Source organism: Protopterus annectens, chromosome 12.part0, assembly GCF_019279795.1.
Source record: "Protopterus annectens isolate FY-2018-M chromosome 12.part0, PAN1.0, whole genome shotgun sequence".
Classification (NCBI taxonomy): Eukaryota; Metazoa; Chordata; order Ceratodontiformes; family Protopteridae; genus Protopterus; species Protopterus annectens.
In genome coordinates, this window is record NC_056746.1 from 152108489 (window position 1) to 152128751 (window position 20263).

The following is a 20263-nucleotide window of genomic DNA, read 5'->3' on the forward strand; positions in this document are numbered from 1 at the left end:
GAGGGAACAAAAGGTCTGCCCTGATGGACTAGAGGAGAGGAAGTCCACCAGGATAGGTGGTTCTTGCAGGTTTGTGTCACCAGGATCTTGTGACGCATGGGAAGCTGCTGGAAGGACCACTGAGTGAACAACATCCATTGTAGGAGACGCATGTAAAAAAGTACAGTTTTGTACCTACCATAAATGTAGATGTCAGAGAGGTATGCATCTGCCGACCGAAGGGCTGCCTGAGGCAGGACAACCCATTTGTTAGGACTGCAGATGCATCCTTGAAGGACATCGGGCCAGAGGAAGAAGTGTGATGGCAGCTGCCATGAGGCCCAACACTTTCAGGACCAACCTGGCTTGTACCCTTTTGCTGGATAGGATGATCCGAACGTGGTTTTGGATATCTAGGATTCTCTGACTTGTTAGGTTTGCTGACATCCAAGTAGTGTCTAGATTTGCGCCTATAAAGGTAATAGATTGGCAGGGCGATAAGGAAGACTTTTCGAAGTTGACTGAGATTCCTAAGTGACCGCAGAGACGTAGAGTGTAATCTCTGGCTTGGAGAAGTTGATGCCTGGTGGTGGCTGAGAGGAGCCAGTCGTCGAGATACGGAAACACCTGTAATCCTTGACGTCTCAGGTGAGCCGTGACCACTGCCATGCATTTGGTGAACACTCTGGGGGCTGTAGTGAGACCAAAGGGCAGAGCTCTGAATTGAAAATGACTGGTCCCCAGCCGAAAGCGGAGAAAACTTCTGGAGCGTCTGTGGATTTTTATATGATAGTACGCATCCTGAAGGTCTATGGAGCACATCCAGTTGCCTTTGCCCAGAAAGGGCAAAATCGATAGAAGTGTGACCATCTGAAATCTTGTCTTTTTGACAGACTTGTTGAGCCTGCTGAGGTCTAATATTGGTCTCCAGTCTCCCATCTTTTTGGGGACCAAAAAGAACCTTGAGTAGATTCCGGACCCTAAATGATCTGTTGGTACTGGCTGGATGGCCCTTTTTTTAGAAGCTTTGAAACCTCTAGTTTTGCAATTTCCCTTAGACCGGGTGGAACGTCTGGAAGGGAACCTTTTTGAGGGAAGGGCTTTCCTCAAAAGGAATCTTGTAACCCTCGGATATGATCGACTGTACCCATTTGTCTTGAGAGAGGAAAACCAGGCTTCTGGGTACAGCGACATCTTCCCCGACTGCCTCCAAGCGTGGACAGTCGGGCAACACCTCAGGGATGCTGGAAGGGCTTGTCAGAGAGAGGCTCTCTGCTGCCCTGGTTCTGCGGACCTCCTCTGCCCCTAGGGCGGCGCTATTGTTATTACCCCTCTGCCTCTGGGGGTAAATTGACCACGTGAAGGCGTGACTCCCTGAGATTTTCGGAACCACATTTTCCCTCCCTTCTGACCTTTGGGATAAGGTCTAGAAGGGGTGGAGAAACGGACTCCTACGGCAGAAAGAGTCTTGCCGTCTTGCTCACACCTGGTCAAAGTGTCCTTCACTTGAGGGCCAAACAATGTTGTCCCATCAAAGGGAAAGTTTGTGAAGGACGCCTTAAAGGGGTCTGCAAAATTACAGAGCTGCATCCAGGACTGACGTCCGAGAGCCACTCCTGTGCCTGCAGCTCTACTCACCCCATCGGCTGCATAAGAAATGAGCCGCATGGAGGAGTTGGCTATGGAATTAAGGATTCCCAGCTGAGAGGCAATCTTTTCTTGAGCCCCTGCCGCTGACAGATCCTGTACTACTTCACCCAATTCTTTGAGGATGTCTCTCTGAAGTCTGGTGAAGTGACATAAATAATTCAGCGAACGCATAGCAAAGGTCGCGGAGGAAAACACCCGCTTGCCATACCTGTCCATGGACCTAGATTCCTTGCTAGGAGGATGGACTGGCACGGAAGGATCTGCAAGTTCCTTTTTGGTGGCGGCCGCCACCACCATGGCATCAACCGGGACACCCTTAGTAAGAAACTGCTTTTCAGCGGGGGCCGTAAAACTTTGAAGGTCTCCTGGGGACTGGTTCCACCGAATCAGGAGATGCCCACGCCTTTCGAGCTATGACTTCCATGAGGGGGTCGAAAGGTGGAGACACCCAGGAGGTGGAGGTTCGAGATACAAAAGCCTCCAGGTATACCGATTCATCCTCGGAGGGATTAATGGAGGGCCAGTTCCCCCTCTGTTTCAGGAGTTCAAGGATGTCTGAAAAGGAGACATCCTCAGAGGGAGATCTTGGGGACCCCTCCGACTCATCTAAATCGGTATCTGATGTTGTAGACTCAGGGGAGTCTAAATGCTTCCTCTTGCAGGTCCTCTTACGCGGGGGTTCACCTGAAGGATCAGGAGAAACCTCGGAAGAGGAAGTCCTTCCCAATGGGGAAACCTGGGGTGATGGATCTCTGGGTCCGGGAGCAAGAGAGCGGGAAGAGGCATCTGCAGGCACCATAGAGGGAGGAGCTAAAGGAACAGACTTGCTACCTAAGCTCTGGGGCTAGCACACTCATCACCTCGAAGGCTCCCCTTCCAGGGAGGGCAGAGAGATCCCGCTCCGAAGAAACAGGGATCCCTGGTCTCACCGAAAGGGAAGGCTCCAAAGCAGATGTCAGGGCCGAGCTCACCAAGGCCGATGCTCCGAGAGGGAGAACGGGGTCAGACAAGGGTCCGATGCCACTCGCCCCCTCGGAACCTACCAGGGAAGCCAGATGCCCAGATCCCTTCAAGGAAGGTCTCAAGGAGGAGATAGGAGTCGAAGACGACGGAGCCGAAAGGTGTGGTATCGGCTCCGAAGCAGCAACAATCACGGTACCAATAATCTCCGGCTCCGAACTCTGTAGGAGAGTCGATGGAGGAATCTCAGGGGGGTGTAGAATAGCTGACGTCTGATGAGACGGACTATGGAGCATCTGGGCTAGTGCCTGTGATTTTAATAGCCTACTCACCACTCTCTCTAAGTCATGGTCTGAGAGCCTGGAAGACCTCGATGATCGGCTCCGATGGCTCCGCTCCGAAAGCAAGGGAGAGGCTGGAGCCAAGTGTATAGATTCCAAAGAAGGAGATCTAGACCTCTTCTTGGACGGAGCCATCGGAGCCGAAGAACGTTCGGCTCCAGGCGGAGCCGACAACTTGTCGGCTCCGAGAGGAGGCAAAGATATCTCGGCTCCAGCCGGAGCTGAGACATGCTTCGACGCTAGGGTGTCGAAGCCAGGGTATCGGTGCCGACCGGCACCGGTACTGAAGCTTCCAACAAAGAAAGATCGGCTCCGGACAGAGCCGATGTCGACTCCGGCGGAGTCGGAACCAAGACCACAGACTTGGACACTGAAGCCTGGGTCTTGGGAGGCTTGGAGGGCTTCCCGGAGCCGACCTTAGCCGGGGAGCTCTCTGGTTTAAGAAGACCCCAGAGGATCAACTTATTCCTACGTTCCTGCAGAACTCTCTGGCTGAAAGAATGACATATAGCACAGGAGTCCTGCAGGTGTAGGGGTCCCAGGCAATAAATACAAGAAATGTGACCGTCTGTCAGAGACATCTTCTGACAGCACGAGTCACACTTCTTGAAACCTGAGACCCTAGTATCTTTGGACATGTCTCAGTCCTAAAACACAAACACACACACACACATCAGACCAAACAAAGACACTAACAACTAAAAATATTATTAATAACTAATAAATTAGTTATTATTATAACAGTGATACAACACACACACACCTGAGAGAAATCCTGACAGGAACTGTGAGGGTGGGAAAGGCCCAAGGCCCGAAACACTGAAAATTATGACTAAGTGAACTAAGGGGAAATGGATATGGAGCCAAGTGAATAAAGTTCACGGAAGGGTTATAAAGACTAAAAATAGAGTTTTGAGACACCTAAAACCTTACAAATAGCAAGAAAAAATCACTTACCAGGAGCTGGTAAAAAGGATGACCTCATTAGCGAAGTGGCAAACGAGATCTGGGTAATTACCGCCTTACATCATGGGATATGGGGCTGCCTCGAGCTGGTAAAAGTGACTCTCGAGCTTAGCAAGTGCAGAGTCGGAGCCGAGGATCGGCTCCGAACCCATCCAGCAAGAATGAAGGCGAGATTGACAACTTAACATCGGACGTCATCAGATAAAATACTCTTCCTTATCTAAACATTCTCAGGGTAAGGACGGAACCAACACTACCCTGGTCAAGTGTGAAGCTCTGGCAGTCTGACCCGATAGGCAGGTGTTTGACTACAACAAAGTTTGCTGTGTAAAGAGTTGCACTGCAGCTGTAGTTCAATATTTTACATCACAAAGCACTAGTAAGCACTGTGTATGTGCAGATGGAAGTGCAACTAACTGTGACACTTGGCTTCAATGTACTACAGCATTAAAAAGACATTGTGTGTGTAAAATAATTTACAATTCCAAAGGAAAGGGGACGTTAAAACCGAAAAGACTAAAGAACAAGAAAACTAACTATAAACTTCTTTTCACAGTTAAATTAACCAAAAGCCATTAAGTTTATAAATGAAAATAAAGTGCTAATTATTTACTGGGCACATCAGCATACTTAATATAAATATGAAACGGAAACACCAAGTCCACCACATCGGCATGATCTTTCTCTAACACAAGTGCTATCACTTGATGAAACTACACAGAAAATGAACTCTGTCCCCACTGCTTCAATAACAGCCTGGCCTCACCTGAGTAAAAGATCAGAAAAAAAGAATCTGAAGAACTGCAACTCTCTGAATAGACAAAGACATGATCAAAGCTCAAACACAGCTGATATTCTACCACTAAAGATATGGTGTGTGTGTACAAGGGGGATATTCTCCTCTAGTTTAAACACGTAACCTTTACAATGTCACAATTGCATTTCCAATACAGCTGATATGTTTGTCTAGCTGCCTGAGCTCTCACTGGATTTACAGGGCTGTAACAATACTGGAAATAGCAACAGCAACGTGTTCTGTACTACCGGTCAATTCAACATACTTCACGTCTGACACCAGATGTACGGTTCTGGAGTTTGTCACTGCCTGAATTGGTAGAAAAATCAGACTGAAAATAATCAGTGGTGATGACATTTTCATCAGTGTTAAATGAGCATATTGTTTCACTTACGAACACTGCCGTCTGCAGCCCTGCAAGTTGAAGCCTCGTAATACAAAACCAACATGAATAACCTACTGGGCAGTAATCACAATGTCATCACGCTCATACTTACATTATCTGTCCTCCGATTGTAGACTTTCCAGCATCTGAAAAACAGCAAAATGAAAATCACTTTAACACTGCATTTTATTCTGTTTGTTAAATGCAAGCAGTTTCAGACCCCCCTTCTATATCACATTCTATGTACCCCACATACTCCCCTGGCTACGACTAATTTAATCACTTTTTAGTACATCTCTTTTTGTGTTAAGCATGTTCAAGTAAACAGACTTCTAACACCTTTTTTTTGGGGGGGGGGGGCTATGCTCCAACTTCTAAAACCAATTGTGAGGTCACAAAACTGTTCGAGTCTATTTAAACAAAAGGGATCAGAAGAATGTCGAAAAGCAAATAAATCAAATGACATCCATCACCTAGGCTTGAGTCTACAAAGTAACAATAAGGTGAAGTTTACCACCAAGTCTTGTGTGTGCTGCACTGAGAAAGAAGCCAGTTTAACAGGGTCTATGCTGACAACTCATAGCCATCATTTTTGCAAACTGTCATTCCTAAAGAGCACACTGTGAAAGCATCACCTTACCCAGTCATGCTTTAGCAGAAAGCAACACCCCTTGCACATTAACTCAACTTTTCACCCTGGCAAAAAGACAGAGGCTAAAATTTGCTTTACAAAATTGGAAAAAGTCTTTGCATTTCACTCCAGATCAACTTTCCAAACCAGCTGGAGAGGAAAAAAAAAAGAAAAAATGTATGATGTATTACAGGAACTGCCCATTTTAAGGACAAAGAGAAATCCAGTTGTGCATGAATACTCACTATAAACAGAAAATGACTGTTCAAAGGATCTGTATAGCTGAATCACAGTACCCACACAAGGTATCACTTGATGGCTTGTCAGCCCCAGGCCTAACCATTTCAGTACGTAGACATCCCTATGGGTTTGTGGAAATGCAGTCCTGAGACCTGATTACGGTGAGCCAAACAACAATACTACTACTCCTAAAAATAATAACAAATAATGACAACCAGGCAATACTACTGCTCTTCCTAATAATAAACAGGTAATACTATTTCTCCCAAAAATAATAATAATAAATAATGATGACCAGGTAATACTACTTCTCTTTCGACTGCTCCCGTTAGGGGTCGTCACAGTGGATCATCTGTTTCCATTTCTTCCTGTCCTCTGCATATTGCTCTGTCACACCAACCACCTGCATTGTCCTCTCTCACCACATCCATAAACCTCATCTTAGGCCTTCCGCTTTTCCTCTTACCTGGCAGCTCCATCCTTAGCATACTTTTCCCAATATAACCCAGCATACCTCTTCAGCACATGTCCAAACCAATGCAATCTCACCTCTCTGACTTGTGTCCAAACAGTCCAACCTGAGCTGACCCTCTAATATACTGATTTCTAATCCTGTCCATCCTCGTCACATCCAATGCAAATCTTAACGTCTTTAACTCTGTCCGACTCCTGCCTTTTTCAATGCCACAGTCTCCAACCCATACAAGATAGCTAGTCTCACTACCCTCTTGTAGACCTTCCCTTTCACTCTTATTGGTACCCATCTGTCACAAATCACTCCTGACACTCTTCTCCACCCTGCCCGTACTCACCATTACTCTGAACTGCTGAGCCCAAGTACTTAAACTCATCCACCTTCGCCAACTCTACTCCCTACATCCTCACCATTCCTCTATCCTACCTCTCATTCTCACATACATATTCTGTCTTAGTCCTGCTGACCTTCATTCCTCTACTCTCTAGAGCACATCTCCACCTCTCTAGGGTCTCCTCCACCTGGTCCCTACTCTCACTACAGATCACAACGTCATCTGCAAACATCATAGTCCATGGGGGCCTCCTGTCTGATCTAGTCTGTCAACCTGTCCATCACCACTGAAAATAAGAAAGGGCTCAGAGCTGATCCTTGATGTAATCCCACCTTCACTTTAAACGCATCTGTCACTCCCACTGCAGACCTCACCACTTGTCACACTACCCTCGTACATATCCTGTACCACTCTTACATACTTCTCTGCCACTCCCGACTTCCTCATACAATACCACAACTCCTCCTTAGGCACCCTAGCATATGCTTACTCCAAGTCCACAAAGACATAATGCAACATATATTTCTCCATCAACACTCTCAGAGCAAACATCACATCTGTAGTGCTTTTTCCCTGACATGAAACCATAGTGCTGATCACTAATCATCACCTCCCTTCTTAATCTAGCTTCCACTATTCTTTCCCATAACTTCAGCTGTGACTGATCAGTTTTATCCCGCTGTAGTTACTACAGCTCTGCACATCACCACTATTCTTAAAAATAGGTACCAAAACACTTTCTCCACTCCTCAGGCGTCCCGACTTTCCAAGATTTCGCTTGTGAGTACGTTTCCCTCACTATCCTTTATCACCCTTACCTGCTACACATCTTTATTATGCTTAGAAGTAATACTACTACTTCTAAGCATAATAATAATAATAATAATAATAATAAAAAATATTAATAAACAAGTAATACTACTAGTACTCCTAATGATAATAATTACCACCACTCTTAACTAGGTAGGCCCACCGGAGACAGTCCCTTTTTTCAGGTGCAACTCCAGGAACACCACCTGGCTGAGTGACTTGCTCAAGTTCATAAGCAAATGAGGAATACAAACCCTGAACCACAAGAACTACAGCTCACAGTTCTAACCCTCTGCAAAAACTGCCATACAAAAACGTGCCCTAATATCTCCTTTTCTGTGAGCTCCAGAATGATGCAGAGTACTGACCAATAAAAGTCCTACAGCAGAAAGAAATAAAAAGTACAGTTTTGTACCTACCATAAATGTAGATGTCCGAATTGGATAGCATCTGCAGTCATAACAACTGGGTTGTCCTGTCGTCAGGCAGCCCTTCAGTCGGCCGGATTCCAAAGTCCGGGTCCGGCTTCGGCTGATGTCGCACTTCACCCGACGTCATCTCTGTTGGTCTTCGGGTATAAAAGCATCAGCCGACGCCATTTTCTTCAGTGTTTCTTGCCCCAGATGCCAGAAGCCCTATAGAAGGCTAAAATTTTGGATAGATGCCAATGTTTCCAAAAGATAGAGGTAAACACAAAATAAGCATGTATGTACATAAATACAAACAAATACACCATGAAAGAAATCCCCACTAGCTAGCTATTAGAAGGGTAAACACCCTAGGAGTACCACAGAGGGAAGGAGGAGGGTAATCCTGACTGCAGATGCTATCCAATTCGGACATCTACATTTATGGTAGGTACAAAACTGTACTATGTCCTTCATGGATGCATCTGCAGTCATAACAACTGGGTAGAATACCATAGCCAACTAGGGAGGAGGATAAAAGTAGATTATGGTGTGTTTAGGATCCCTTGCAGAACAGCAGTGGCAAACCCTGCTTGGGATCTGGAATATAGAGGTAAATTATAATGCTTGGCAAATGTATGCACGGAGGTCCAAGTAGCCGCCTCAATAATGTCTTTGGTAGCCACTCCTCGTAAGAAGGCTGTGGTAGTGGCTGTTGCCCTTGTAGAATGAGGTCTTATGTTCTGTGGAATTGGTTTTCCATGGAAGGAGTAACAGAATCGTATGCAATTTCCTATCCATTTGGAGATTGTCTGTTTGGAAATAGCTTTTCCTTCCCTTCCTGTTGCATAGGCTACGAAAAGTTGGTCAGTCTTTCTGCTATTTTTGTTCTGTCCAAGTAGTACCGTAGCTGTCTATGTACATCCAAGGTATGCAGTATTCTTTCCCTCTGTTTTGTGGGTTGGGAAAGAAGGTAGGTAGGTGGATTGCTTGGTTTAAAGACACTCTGGATACCACCTTAGGCATAAATGTAGGATTAGTCCTCATGGACACTCTATCTTGGTGGAAGATTAGAAAGGGTTGCACTGCCATTAAGGCCTGTAGTTCTGAAACCCTCCTTGCTGAAGTAATTGCCAGTAGGAAAGCAGTTTTCCATGACAGGTGTTGAAGGTCTGCTGTTGCTGCTGGTTCAAAAGGTGATAGTGTCAATTTTTCTAGCACAAAGTTCAAGTCCCAAGCTGGCAATGGTGGTTTCCTTGGAGGTTTTACATTCTTGATTCCTCTGAGGAACTGCCTGAGCAAAGGGTGTGAAAACAGGTGGATCAAAGCTGTATTCTGCTGAAATAGCTGATGCATGAATCTTGATGGAGGAGTAGGACAGGCCTGAATGAAGTAGTTCGCCAGATACTCCAGAATGTTAGGCATATCTATGTTTGATACATCTTTTCCTCTTTCAGAACTCCAAATGACAAACCTTTTCCATTTCCCAGCATAATTCCTTCTAGTTGAAGGCCTGCGTGCTTCAAGAATAATGTCTTTAACTCTTTGTGAAAGTTCTGTATTAGCAGCTGCTATGTGATGTTCCATGCAGTCAGTTGCAGCGTTTTAGGTTTGGATGCATGGTGCTGAAGTTGTTCTGAGTTAGCATCAAAGGCATCAGGGTATTGGCCACATATTGTTCGAGACATGCTCCTCAGCAGTGGGTACCAATGCTGTCTTGGCCAGTTTGGAGCTATCAGGATTATCCTTGGACGTTCCTCCTTGATTTTTAGTAGTACTTTGTGTATCAAGGGAAGAGGTGGGAATGCATATGCTGTTAGGCCTTTCCAGCTGAAGGAGAGCGAGTCCACTTTCCATGCTAGTGGGTGGAATGTCCTTGTGCAGAATTTTTTGAGCTGGTGATTGAAAGGTGATGCGAATAGATCTATCTGAGGCATTCACCATTTCTTCGAGATGGTCTTGAAGATATCCGGGTGCAGCTGCCATTCGTGGGCATCCGATGTGATCCTGCTTAACATATCTGCTAGAGAGTTTTCTTTTCCTGGCACAAATATTGCCTGTAACTGGATGTTGTAGCTGAGTGCCAGGGTCCACAGCTCCAAAGTCATTCTGCATAGGGGGTAAGAATGAGTGCCTCCCTGTTTGTTGATGTACCACATGACTGTGGTGTTGTCTGTCCTTATCATCAAGTGGTCCTCCTTGAGAAATGGTCTGAACTTTTGGATTGCCAGTTTTACTGCCAGCATTTCTTTTAGGTTTATGTGCAGGTGAAGTTGGTCCTGTGTCCACAATCCTTGTACGCATTTGTCCAGCATATGCCCCCATCCTAGGTCTGAAGCATCTGTTGTGATGGTCTGGCTTGCTTGACCCTTGCGAAAGGGCAGGCCTGGGTTTGACTGGCATGCCTGAGCCCACCATAGGAACTCCTGTTTTAAGCATGGTATTAGTGGGATTTCCGTTTCTAGGCTGTGTCTGTGTCGGGACCATAAATTCTTTAGGTACCACTGTAGTTTTCTCATATGTAGTCTGGCAAATGGAACCAAGATTATGCATGATGCCATGAAACCCAAGGCCTGCAGTACCTTTCTTGCTGTTAACTTGTTCAGTTTTGTTAGTGCCAAGAAGTAAAGAGGGAGTTCTTTTTGTTTTTCTGTAGTTAGGAATGCCATTTGTCTTACTGTGTCCAATTCCGCTCCCAGGAAAGTCCTTGTCTGGGATGGTATCAGTCTTGACTTTGTAAATTGACTGTGTATCCCAGTGCTTGAAGCAAGTAAATGACCCTTTGTAAATCTGTTGTCAGCTTGCTTTTGTTGTCTCCTTGTATCAGGCAGTCGTCCAGGTATGGATAAATTTGAATTCCTGTAGTCTGCAATGGGCGATTACTGATGCCAGGCATTTTGTGAATACTCTGGGCGCAGTAGATAAGCCAAAGGGCAATGCTGAGAATTGATAGTGCTCTGATCCTGCAAGAAATCTGAGGTATCTTCTGCAGATTGGTCGAATGGGGACGTGCAGGTATGCCTCCTTGAGATCTAGAGTTACCAGCCAACACTCCTTGCCCAGCATGGGAAGAAGTTGCTGTAGGGTCAGCATTTTGAATTTTGGGACAATGATGTAAGTATTCAGGGTGGACAGGTCTAGAATTGGTCTCCAACTTTTTTCCTTTCTTGGAACTAGGAATAGTCTGGAGTAGAACCCCTTTCCTTGCTCTGCTGTTGGCACTTTCTCCACAGCTCTCATATTTGCTAACTCCATTATCTGTTGTAGAGCCTCTGTCTTTTGATTTGGAGGTAGATTTGGCATTCCTCTTTTGTCTGGTAAAGTGTGGAAGTGGAACCGTAACCTTGATCTATGGTTCGTGAAATCCACTTGTCCTTTGTTATGTGGTGCCAGTTTTTGAAAATAAGGTTAGCTTTCCGCCTAGAGGAGCTGCTATTTGTTCCCTGGTAGGCGGGTTTAGGATTAAGTCACTGTGGCTGTGTTGATGTAGTGGCAGGTGTTGAGTCTGTGCCTCTGTTGTTACCTTGCCACTGTCGCCCTCTGTAGGCACCTCCTCTGGATTGGTTTCTGCCTCTGGAACGCCTATTCCTGCCCCTTTGAGGTCTTGTGGAGTCAGGAAAGGACCAATTTTTGGCAGGCCAGTTCCTGCTAAACCTTGGGGTTGAACCTGCAAGAAATCTTTAACTGTCTGGACTGATTTTGCCTTTTCTTCCATTTTCTTCATAACCTGCTGGGCAGGTGTACCAAACAAACTTGTTTTATCCATAGGAGCATCTAGTAATTTAGATTTAACATGATCCGGTAAAGCTTGCTCCTTTAGCCATGCATGCCTTCTAATTACAGTGCCAGTCATGGCTGATCTAAATGAAGCCTCCAGTGCATCATAGCCACATTTTAAAGAGTGGTTACTAACTTGCTGTATGTTATTTACCATTTCTAATACATATTTCTTATCAAGAGATTCATCAGTGGTTAGCTTTTTAGTTAACTGATCAAGCATAAACTCTTGGTATTGTATCATGTGAAACTGACAGTTTAAAGCTCTAGCTGAGAGAGTGGCTGAAGTGTAAACCCTTTTACCCCATCTGTCTAATGACCTTACTTCCCTTTCAGAAGGAACAGTGTTTTTAGCTATGGTCGCTGCTACTGCCTTGGGACCCTGGGAAATAGTTTCGGGTCTGCAAGAGGGGCCTTGTAAAGGTGGTGATGAGTATCTGGCACCCTGTAAAATCTGTCTGGTTTGGCAGGGGCTGGGGTAAAGAATCTGGAGCGGAGCAGACATCATTGAAAGCATCATCCACCACAGAGAGAACAGGAGGTATAGCTAAGGGCCTGTGCTGTGGAAGGTGCAAAAGGTCCTAAGTCTTTTCTGGAGTCTGAAAAATCCTGTTGCTGCCATTGGAACTGTTCTCGCATGGCATGCAAGGTTTCCCAAAGGAGAATTCTTCTGGTGGGGAAGCAGCTGGAATGGATTCTTCAGCATCAGAATCTTCAAAATTGGAGAAAGGAGCCTCTGGCTGGTCAGTTATGTCTGATTCATCAGCAGAATCATCAGAGGACACTGGCTCATGGGGCTCTGCCCTAGGTCTCTTCTCTGGGGCTGAGAGGCCCTGTCTGGGTGAGATTGAGATCCTCTAATTAATGAAATTAAATCTTCTGCCAAAGTAAGCATTTGAGAACTGGAAGAGGGCCTGGTTGAGGGGGGTTTAACAGGCACTGTTTTAGTAGTCTTGGCTGCTTTAGCCCTGGCGAAGGCCTTAATGGACATGGCTGCTGGAGGCCTAGCAGCACCACGTGCTGGGGTAGAGACATCCAAGGGAATGGTGTCTGATAAGTCAGTGGTAAGCACCGTAGTGGGTAAAATTTCTGAGGCCGATTCGAGAGTGTTAGCAGGGACCTCAGTTGTAGAGGTAGATTCAGCTGTATTTTGATCAGTTTTCGGTTTCGCCGAAACCGAGACACTCATGGTTTGCTTAACCATGGTTTCGGCCGAAACCGCTGACTGAGTGTCGGTCTTTTCTTTGCGCTTTTGGCAGAATGCGTAGTCGGAGGACTCGACGGCATAATGTACGCAAAATCAGAATCGAAAAACTGTGCAGCAAACTCCGACCGACGCCTAAGCGTGCCGGTTGAAAGAAGCACAGGCGAACAGGCTGCTACGTCGTGGGCTGGGCCTAAACAAGGCAGACAGTAAGAGTGGAAATCTTTATGAGGTATTTGTTTCCCACAGGTTAAACAATTATTAACTTTTTCTGACATCGGCTGAGGCAAGAAAGAGTCCCCAACGGGGTACTTAGCTTTAGAAGTCTTCGAAGTAGTATTCGGTAGAAGTAATCTCTGGATCCGACCGACCGGCACTTGCGAACAGCTTCTGCTTCGGGCGCCACGCGGCAAGAAAGACTGGGGAAAATGGCGTCGGCTGATGCCTTTATACCCGAGGACCAACAGAGATGACGTCGGGTGAAGTGCGACATCAGCCGAAGCCGGACCCGGACTTTGGAATCCGGCCGACTGAAGGGCTGCCTGACGACAGGACAACCCAGTTGTTATGACTGCAGATGCATCCATGAAGGACATCCTAAGCTTTGGACATAGTTTACAAAGTCTACAAAGATTAAAAGTAAAAAAGCATAGCTCTAAGAACAGGATTTTGAGACAACATAACTAAGAACCATAGCACACTTTACCGTTATGTCTAAGCGAATCTTTATCGGTAACTTACAAACTATACATTATTCAAATAAACCGATTCCACAGGCAAATCAAACATCGGTCTTAGCTGCTTTAAAAACTAATCAAAAAGAAATCAAGGAGAGACCTCTGATGTATGAATAAAGAACAAAAGAATATGTTAGCTACATCAAATAAAATATTATTCGCAAAGTACTTGGGGCATAGAGTTAGCTCAAGTATCTGAGCATACCTTTCGAGACTTGTTTGTAGAGCACAGAGCACTATAAAGACACTCATGTTTGCTTTGCTTTTCGACCCAAGCCGCAATCCTATGAATAATGAACTAGAAAATTAGGAATACCTTGTAGGGCTGAAGTGGTACAAATGTAAAACTCGTATGCCAAGTCGTGAAGTGGTACAAATGTAAAACTCGTATACCAAGTCATTAACAAAAAAAGCTGAACAGGAATCTTTCCCATTTGGTTGCGGTTTAAGGCAGGTGAGACGATGCAGGTGCCACCACCACGGAGCATATATTCACTTGTTCCTAGCTAAACATATGGAATGTTGAGCAGCCGGAAACGGATGCGAGCTCGATTCCGTCAGGCTGACTATCATCTTACGGAGCTGACGTCATCATGTGCGTGACGATGTCAGCTCAAAAAGCCGGGATTTAATTTTTTAAAAAATAAAAGTGCCAGGAAATAAGGGGTGCCACACTTAGCTCGCAGTGCCCCTTTGAGGAAACCGCAGCTCCCTAGGGCGCCACAATGCACACTTTGGGAACCCCTGCACTAAATCATGTGCTTTCCTCTAAATTACAGCCGACTTCAGTAGAAAGACACCGATTTTACTGCTGGACAGACAGCTATAAAATACAGTTGTGTAGATAACTTACCATAATTGCAGATGTTCGAATAGATAAACATTACAGTACTGAGCTTTGGGACTTCATGTCATGCAGAGGTCCGCAGCTGGTCTGAACATCAGTTTGTCATCATGTTGGGGGTATCAGAGGTACATTAGCCAGTGCAATCTTCAGGTTTTTCTTGTCAAGAATTCTTAGGCGTCCGCTGACCCTCAGATGCAGCATGACCAACCTATCTATCCCTAATAACATGTAGAAACATGGAATAAACAAATAGGGGAGGGAATGGGAGTGAGGATGACTGGAAAAGGGGCACCCTATCCCAATCCTAGGGCAGAGAAGAGACAAGAAGAGGGAAGGAGAGTGGAAAGAGTACTGCAGCACTGATCTACTTGATCAACAATTCTGACAAGTCATCTACACACATGTACTGTTGTTCATCATGGTCACTATCATCTACACACGTACTGTGTTCATCATGGTCAGTATCATCTACACACATGCTGTGTTCATCATGGTCAGTATCATCTACACACATATACTGTGTTCATCATGGTCCGCATCATCTACACACATGTACTGTGTTCATCATGGTCCGCATCATCTACACACATGCACTGTGTTCATCATGGTCAGTATCATCTACACACATGTACTGTGTTCATCATGGTCAGTATCATCTACACACATGTACTGTGTTCATCATGGTCAGTATCATCTACACACATGTACTGTGTTCATCATGATCACTATCATCTACACACATATACTGTGTTCATCATGGTCACTATCTACACACGTACTGTGTTCATCATGGTCAGTATCATCTACACACCTACTGTGTTCATCATGGTCAGTATCATCTACACACGTACTGTGTTCATCATGGTCAGTATCATCTACACACATCTACTGTGTTCATCAAAGTCCGCATCATCTACACACATGTACTGTGTTCATCCTGCTCAGTATCATCTACACACATGTACTGTGTTCATCATGGTCAGTATCATCTACACACATGTACTGTGTTCATCTTGGTCAGTATCATCTACACACATGTACTGTGTTCATCATGGTCAGTACAGAGTCTTGGGAAAATTCCCAAAGCTTCTTATTGGGAAGAGCCCCCCACCCCCCTCCCGGGAATGCAGGCTCTGCAGGATGGCAGAGACAAACCATTCTCTAGCCATAGAAATGGCTCTAAGATTGTAGTGCTTGGTGAATGTGTGCACAGAGGACCAGTGGGCTGTTTCTAATATGGTTTTTGTGGGATCTCCTTTCATAAATGCTGTGGAGATGGTTTTGCTCAAGTGAATTCTGCCCTACCCTGCTAGGGAGCTGCATACCATACTATGAATGGCAAAGCGATACTGTTCACAATCCATTTCAAGATAGTTTGCTTGCCTACTAGTCTTCCAAAGGCCACTAAAAGCTGGTCCGACCTGTCTGGAAAACACGTTCTGTGGAGGTAAAAATCATACTGTCTGTAGACATCCAGAGAATGGAATAGTCTTTCTCCTTTGTTTTGAGGGTTTGGGAAGAACACAGGGAGAATGAATGCCTACTTTAAAGAAACCTCTGATAACCAGCCTGGGGATGCAAACATTGGTTCTCAAGGTAACTTGGTCCCTATGAAAAAATAAGAATGGCTCCTTGCACATCAGGGTTTGTAACTCAAATGCACTTCTCTGAGGTGAGGTGAGTGCTTGCAGCTGGGATGTCTTCCATGTAAATAATTTGATAGCTGCTGAATCTGCTGGTTGAAAGGGGGTTATAATGCAAGTTTCTCAAGCACAGAATTCAGATCCCAGAAGTGTGCGGATTCCCTTGCTGGGTGGTCTGAGGTATAACACTCCCTTTAAGAATGGTTTCATGGGGTGCTGAGCACAAATTGCAGCGGACATAGGCAGGTATGCAGAGATAGCAGAAGTAAGGACCTTAACACACAAGAGGACAGTATTTTCTGGGAGAAGTATGCTAGGACCTGTTGAAAGGATACCTGAGCAGGTATACAATATCTGTAGCCTTGCATGACATGGAGACCCTTTTTCACGTAAAAGCATCAGGAAGTCACGTGGTTATTTTCTAGCCACTTTCAGGATAGACAGATGGCCTGTGAAATAAATTGTCCAGACAGAATCAGTAGCCAGTCGTCCAAGCTGGGATGGACAACAGACCCTTTGTTCTGGATTAAAAAGACCACGAGGGGTAGAAGAGAAGTTTTTTTCTCTTTGCAGAATGTCAGGAAGAGGAAAACTAGTGCTGCCTGGGCCCACAGGGAGCTATGAATCATGTTTGGCCTGTCTGACCCCACCTTCTCTAATACCCTGGGAATGAGGAGTAAAATGAGGGAAGGTATAAAGAAATCTGCCCATTTGAAGGGGAAAGCATACAATCTCCATGCCTCTCTCTTAGCAACCTTGAGCAGAACTTGCTAAGTTGCCCATTTTCCAATCAAGCAAAAAGGTCTATTTCTGGTACACCCCAGTTATGTGTCAGGTCTAGAAAAACCTCCATTTTCAACATACACTCACAGCGGTTTAGCAGACCTCTACTGAAGGAGTATGCTATCAGACTGCCCTCACTAGGTATGTATGAGGCTAAGAAAGTGACTCCTAGCTGTTGGGTCACAAGTCAAACCTCCACGGCTAGTCTGCCTCGGGAGAATATAAATGTGTTCCCCCCTTGCTTATGTACTACATGACTGTGGTGTTGTCTGTCAAGAATCTTTATGGGTCTGGGAGCTAGTTTTTCTTGAAAGGCTTTTAATGCCAGAATAACTGTCATCATCTCCTTTACACTGATATGCTGACTCATCTGATGCTTGTTCCAAGAACCCTGGACTCTTAACTGCCCTGGATAGGCTCCCAAGCTAGGTCTGAGCTGTTTATGGGAGCATTAAGGAACCCCCTTGGATTATTTTTCAAGCTCTGCTCACACCATAAGACAAGTCTCTTTTTAAGGCTGGGATAACTGTTTCGACAGACTGCTGGTGCTGTGACCAGCAGTTCTTTAGGAACCAATGTAACTGTCATCTGTAATTTTGCTAATGGAATCATTAGAATGCAAGATGCCATGTAACACAGGACCCACAGAAATTCCCCTGCATTAATGGCCTGTTTGCTGTGTAGGTTCCTAACAAGAGTCTGGAAGGAATTTCTTTTGTTGGACTGAGTCTGACTGTGCCCAGGTTGCAACTTCTGGAAACGGAGGGCAAGGCCTACCTTCTGAAAGCAATCCATGGTGATTTGCACATCTGACAGTTCTGAAGGTGATGTGGCCGGAATCAAACAATTGTCGAAATAAGGTTACTAGAAATGTCGACCTTTCGTATTCTGTAAAAGACAATGACTGGTGCTGCCTATCTGGAAAACACTCTGGGTGCATTATACAAGCTAAATGGTAGTAAGGCGCACAATTGGTAGTGAAATACCCCTGCCTGAAAACATAGGAATCCCCAGTGGTCATCTAAAATAGGAACATGAAGGTGGAAATCCTGCAAGTCCATGAAACAAATGCCACAGAAAATAAGAGGTAGCTGTCTTTGTAGAATCAACATTCTGAATTGATACCATTAGAAACTTTAGTCTTCCTAGAAAGACCCAGGATAGGTCTTTCAGGTACCTTCATTTCCAGGGACTAAGAGGCGGCAGGACTATAACACTGTCTGCCTCTCCTAGAGGTACTTTTTCAATGGATCACTGATGTAACAAGTCCTGTAAAAGAGGAGGAAATCAATTTTTCTCATTGTTTGGAGACTGAAATATGCCTAGAAAGAGTGGAGTTTTCCGAGAGAGAATGACATAATTCTTTTTTATGATCTACATTTGTCTTGAGTTACCTCTTCCCACTGAGTGTAGGAGGAAAGCTTTTCTCTTAGGCTGAAAGGGGAAGAAGGGCTGGGGTGAGATTTGGGGGCAAGAGAGGGGAAGGTGCCAAGTGTATTAACTGCTGCTTCCTGGGAGGGGCAGGGTCCATCAGACCCCCAGGTCAGGAGCAGTGCTCAGTTTGCCATTTCCTTTGGTGTCTGGGCCTTCTCTCCTTAGGTTTGCTTTTTTGATGCTCTGGCAAAAATAAACAGGGCTTGCTAGGTTAATTTCTGTAAAAGCTTGGAGTAGGAGATGGACAAAACTCCTTGACAGGTTTTATTCATTTCTCTGTTTTACACACTATCAAACACTTTTCTTGTGGAGGTCCAAAGAGAAACTCTTTATTCAAGGGTACATCCAGGAGTTTTGGCCCTTTCAAACCAGGTTAAAGCACAGTCATCAGCCAGGTATGTCTCTGTATTTCAGAGCCATGGCAGCTACAACGCATCACAGTCACATCTGAATGAGTGCCTGGACACCTGTAGAGTCTCCTGGGTACCCACTGAAGGCTCTCATCATTTATCCCCTCAGCCTTGTATTTAATCTGCTCCATATGCTCAAATACCTTATGACAGAACAAGAACTAGCACTTCAGAGTGCTCATGGCCTTGCTGGCCAAAGTGCGGGGTTTCTTGCCAAACTGATTAAGCAACTTGCTCTATCATTTGGCAAAGGATTCTTGAACACTTGCTCACTAGCTCCTTTGAAAGATTCTGGAGACACCATTGTAGAATCTGCCACTTGTAATTATTTATATTTATTTTACTTACTTTTTTTTTTTTACAAAGATGCTTGTGAGGCTAGAGAACTGTATGGGAGCAATCAGGCTTTCTGGGGGAAAGAGGGAGGGAGTGGAGTTGCAAGGATATAGCTGAAAAGCACATCATTCAAAACACTTCACCAGATGTCTAAGGGGCAGACAGGTTCAAAACCCTTATAGCAAGCTTGAGCCTTAAGAATTTAATATACTCCTAACTGAAGGTTTCCTTCATTCTACAAAGTCTCTCTCCAAATGATAAATCCTCAGGGGGCTATGCTGAGAGCAGGGTGTCTTCTGAGACACATTCTTCATAGGTCTGAGAGGAAAGGTGCTTTACATACAGAAGTTCATCTTCTGACTCAGAGGATTCCACACCTCTCAACCTCTAAGCATAAGAAATCTGTGAAAAGCCAAAATAATGGGAGGACAAAGGCCCAAAAACAGGGACCAATTTTAATTCTTGCTCTTATAATCATAGAAAGCTGCTAGAACAGAATTTATGTGAGAATGCATTTACTAAAGAATATTAAGTCTGAAACCCCAATGTCTGTCGTTATTTAACTACTTCAACTCTCACTGACTTGCCAGTGAACCACAAATCATGGCAGCCATATTAGGAGTCGTGCTAGCAGACTTGGGTCTAAAAGGTGTCAGACTACGGAGCTGCAAAGACACATCACCTGCATCCGCAATCTCAAGTCTAGATGGGGAGTTTGAAACAAATGTCTGCATCCTTTCAGACAGCTGTCTCCTTTGGGTGCTTGTTCTTGCACTTTTTAGAGAAGAGAGCAGGGAAGCCAGTGGATGGCAAGAGACGGCACAGCCTTATCTGACTCAAGTGTTGTCGAAAGGATTCCAGCTCTACGCCCAAAAGTCTTAAAATTAAACTTGGGACTGCATGGGCAGTTAAGAAAGTCATGCTGAGGCCCCTAAGCAAGAGAAAGAAATTACAAATGGCAGTTACTGTGAGGCTCTGTTTCCCATACAAGAGGCAATTATTAATCTTCTTAAAAAGATTACAAACCGCTAACAAGATAAGGAAGGTCCCTCCATGGGACACTTCTCTGTGATGCTCTGGCAGCTCAAGCTGACAAAAGGACTAACGATGCTAAGGAA

General features: G+C 45.0%; 1 protein-coding gene across 2 annotated transcripts in view; it reads right to left on the reverse strand.

The window, feature by feature from the left end:
* The window catches only part of GSPT1 (G1 to S phase transition 1), a 960922-nt gene that overhangs the window by 596117 nt on the left and 344542 nt on the right, over window positions 1-20263 (reverse strand). For both annotated transcript variants that reach the window (XM_044089181.1, XM_044089179.1), the window contains one exon: window positions 5190-5223. In XM_044089181.1, coding sequence (XP_043945116.1) covers window positions 5190-5223 — 34 coding nt within the window. The remainder of the gene's footprint in view (window positions 1-5189; window positions 5224-20263) is intronic.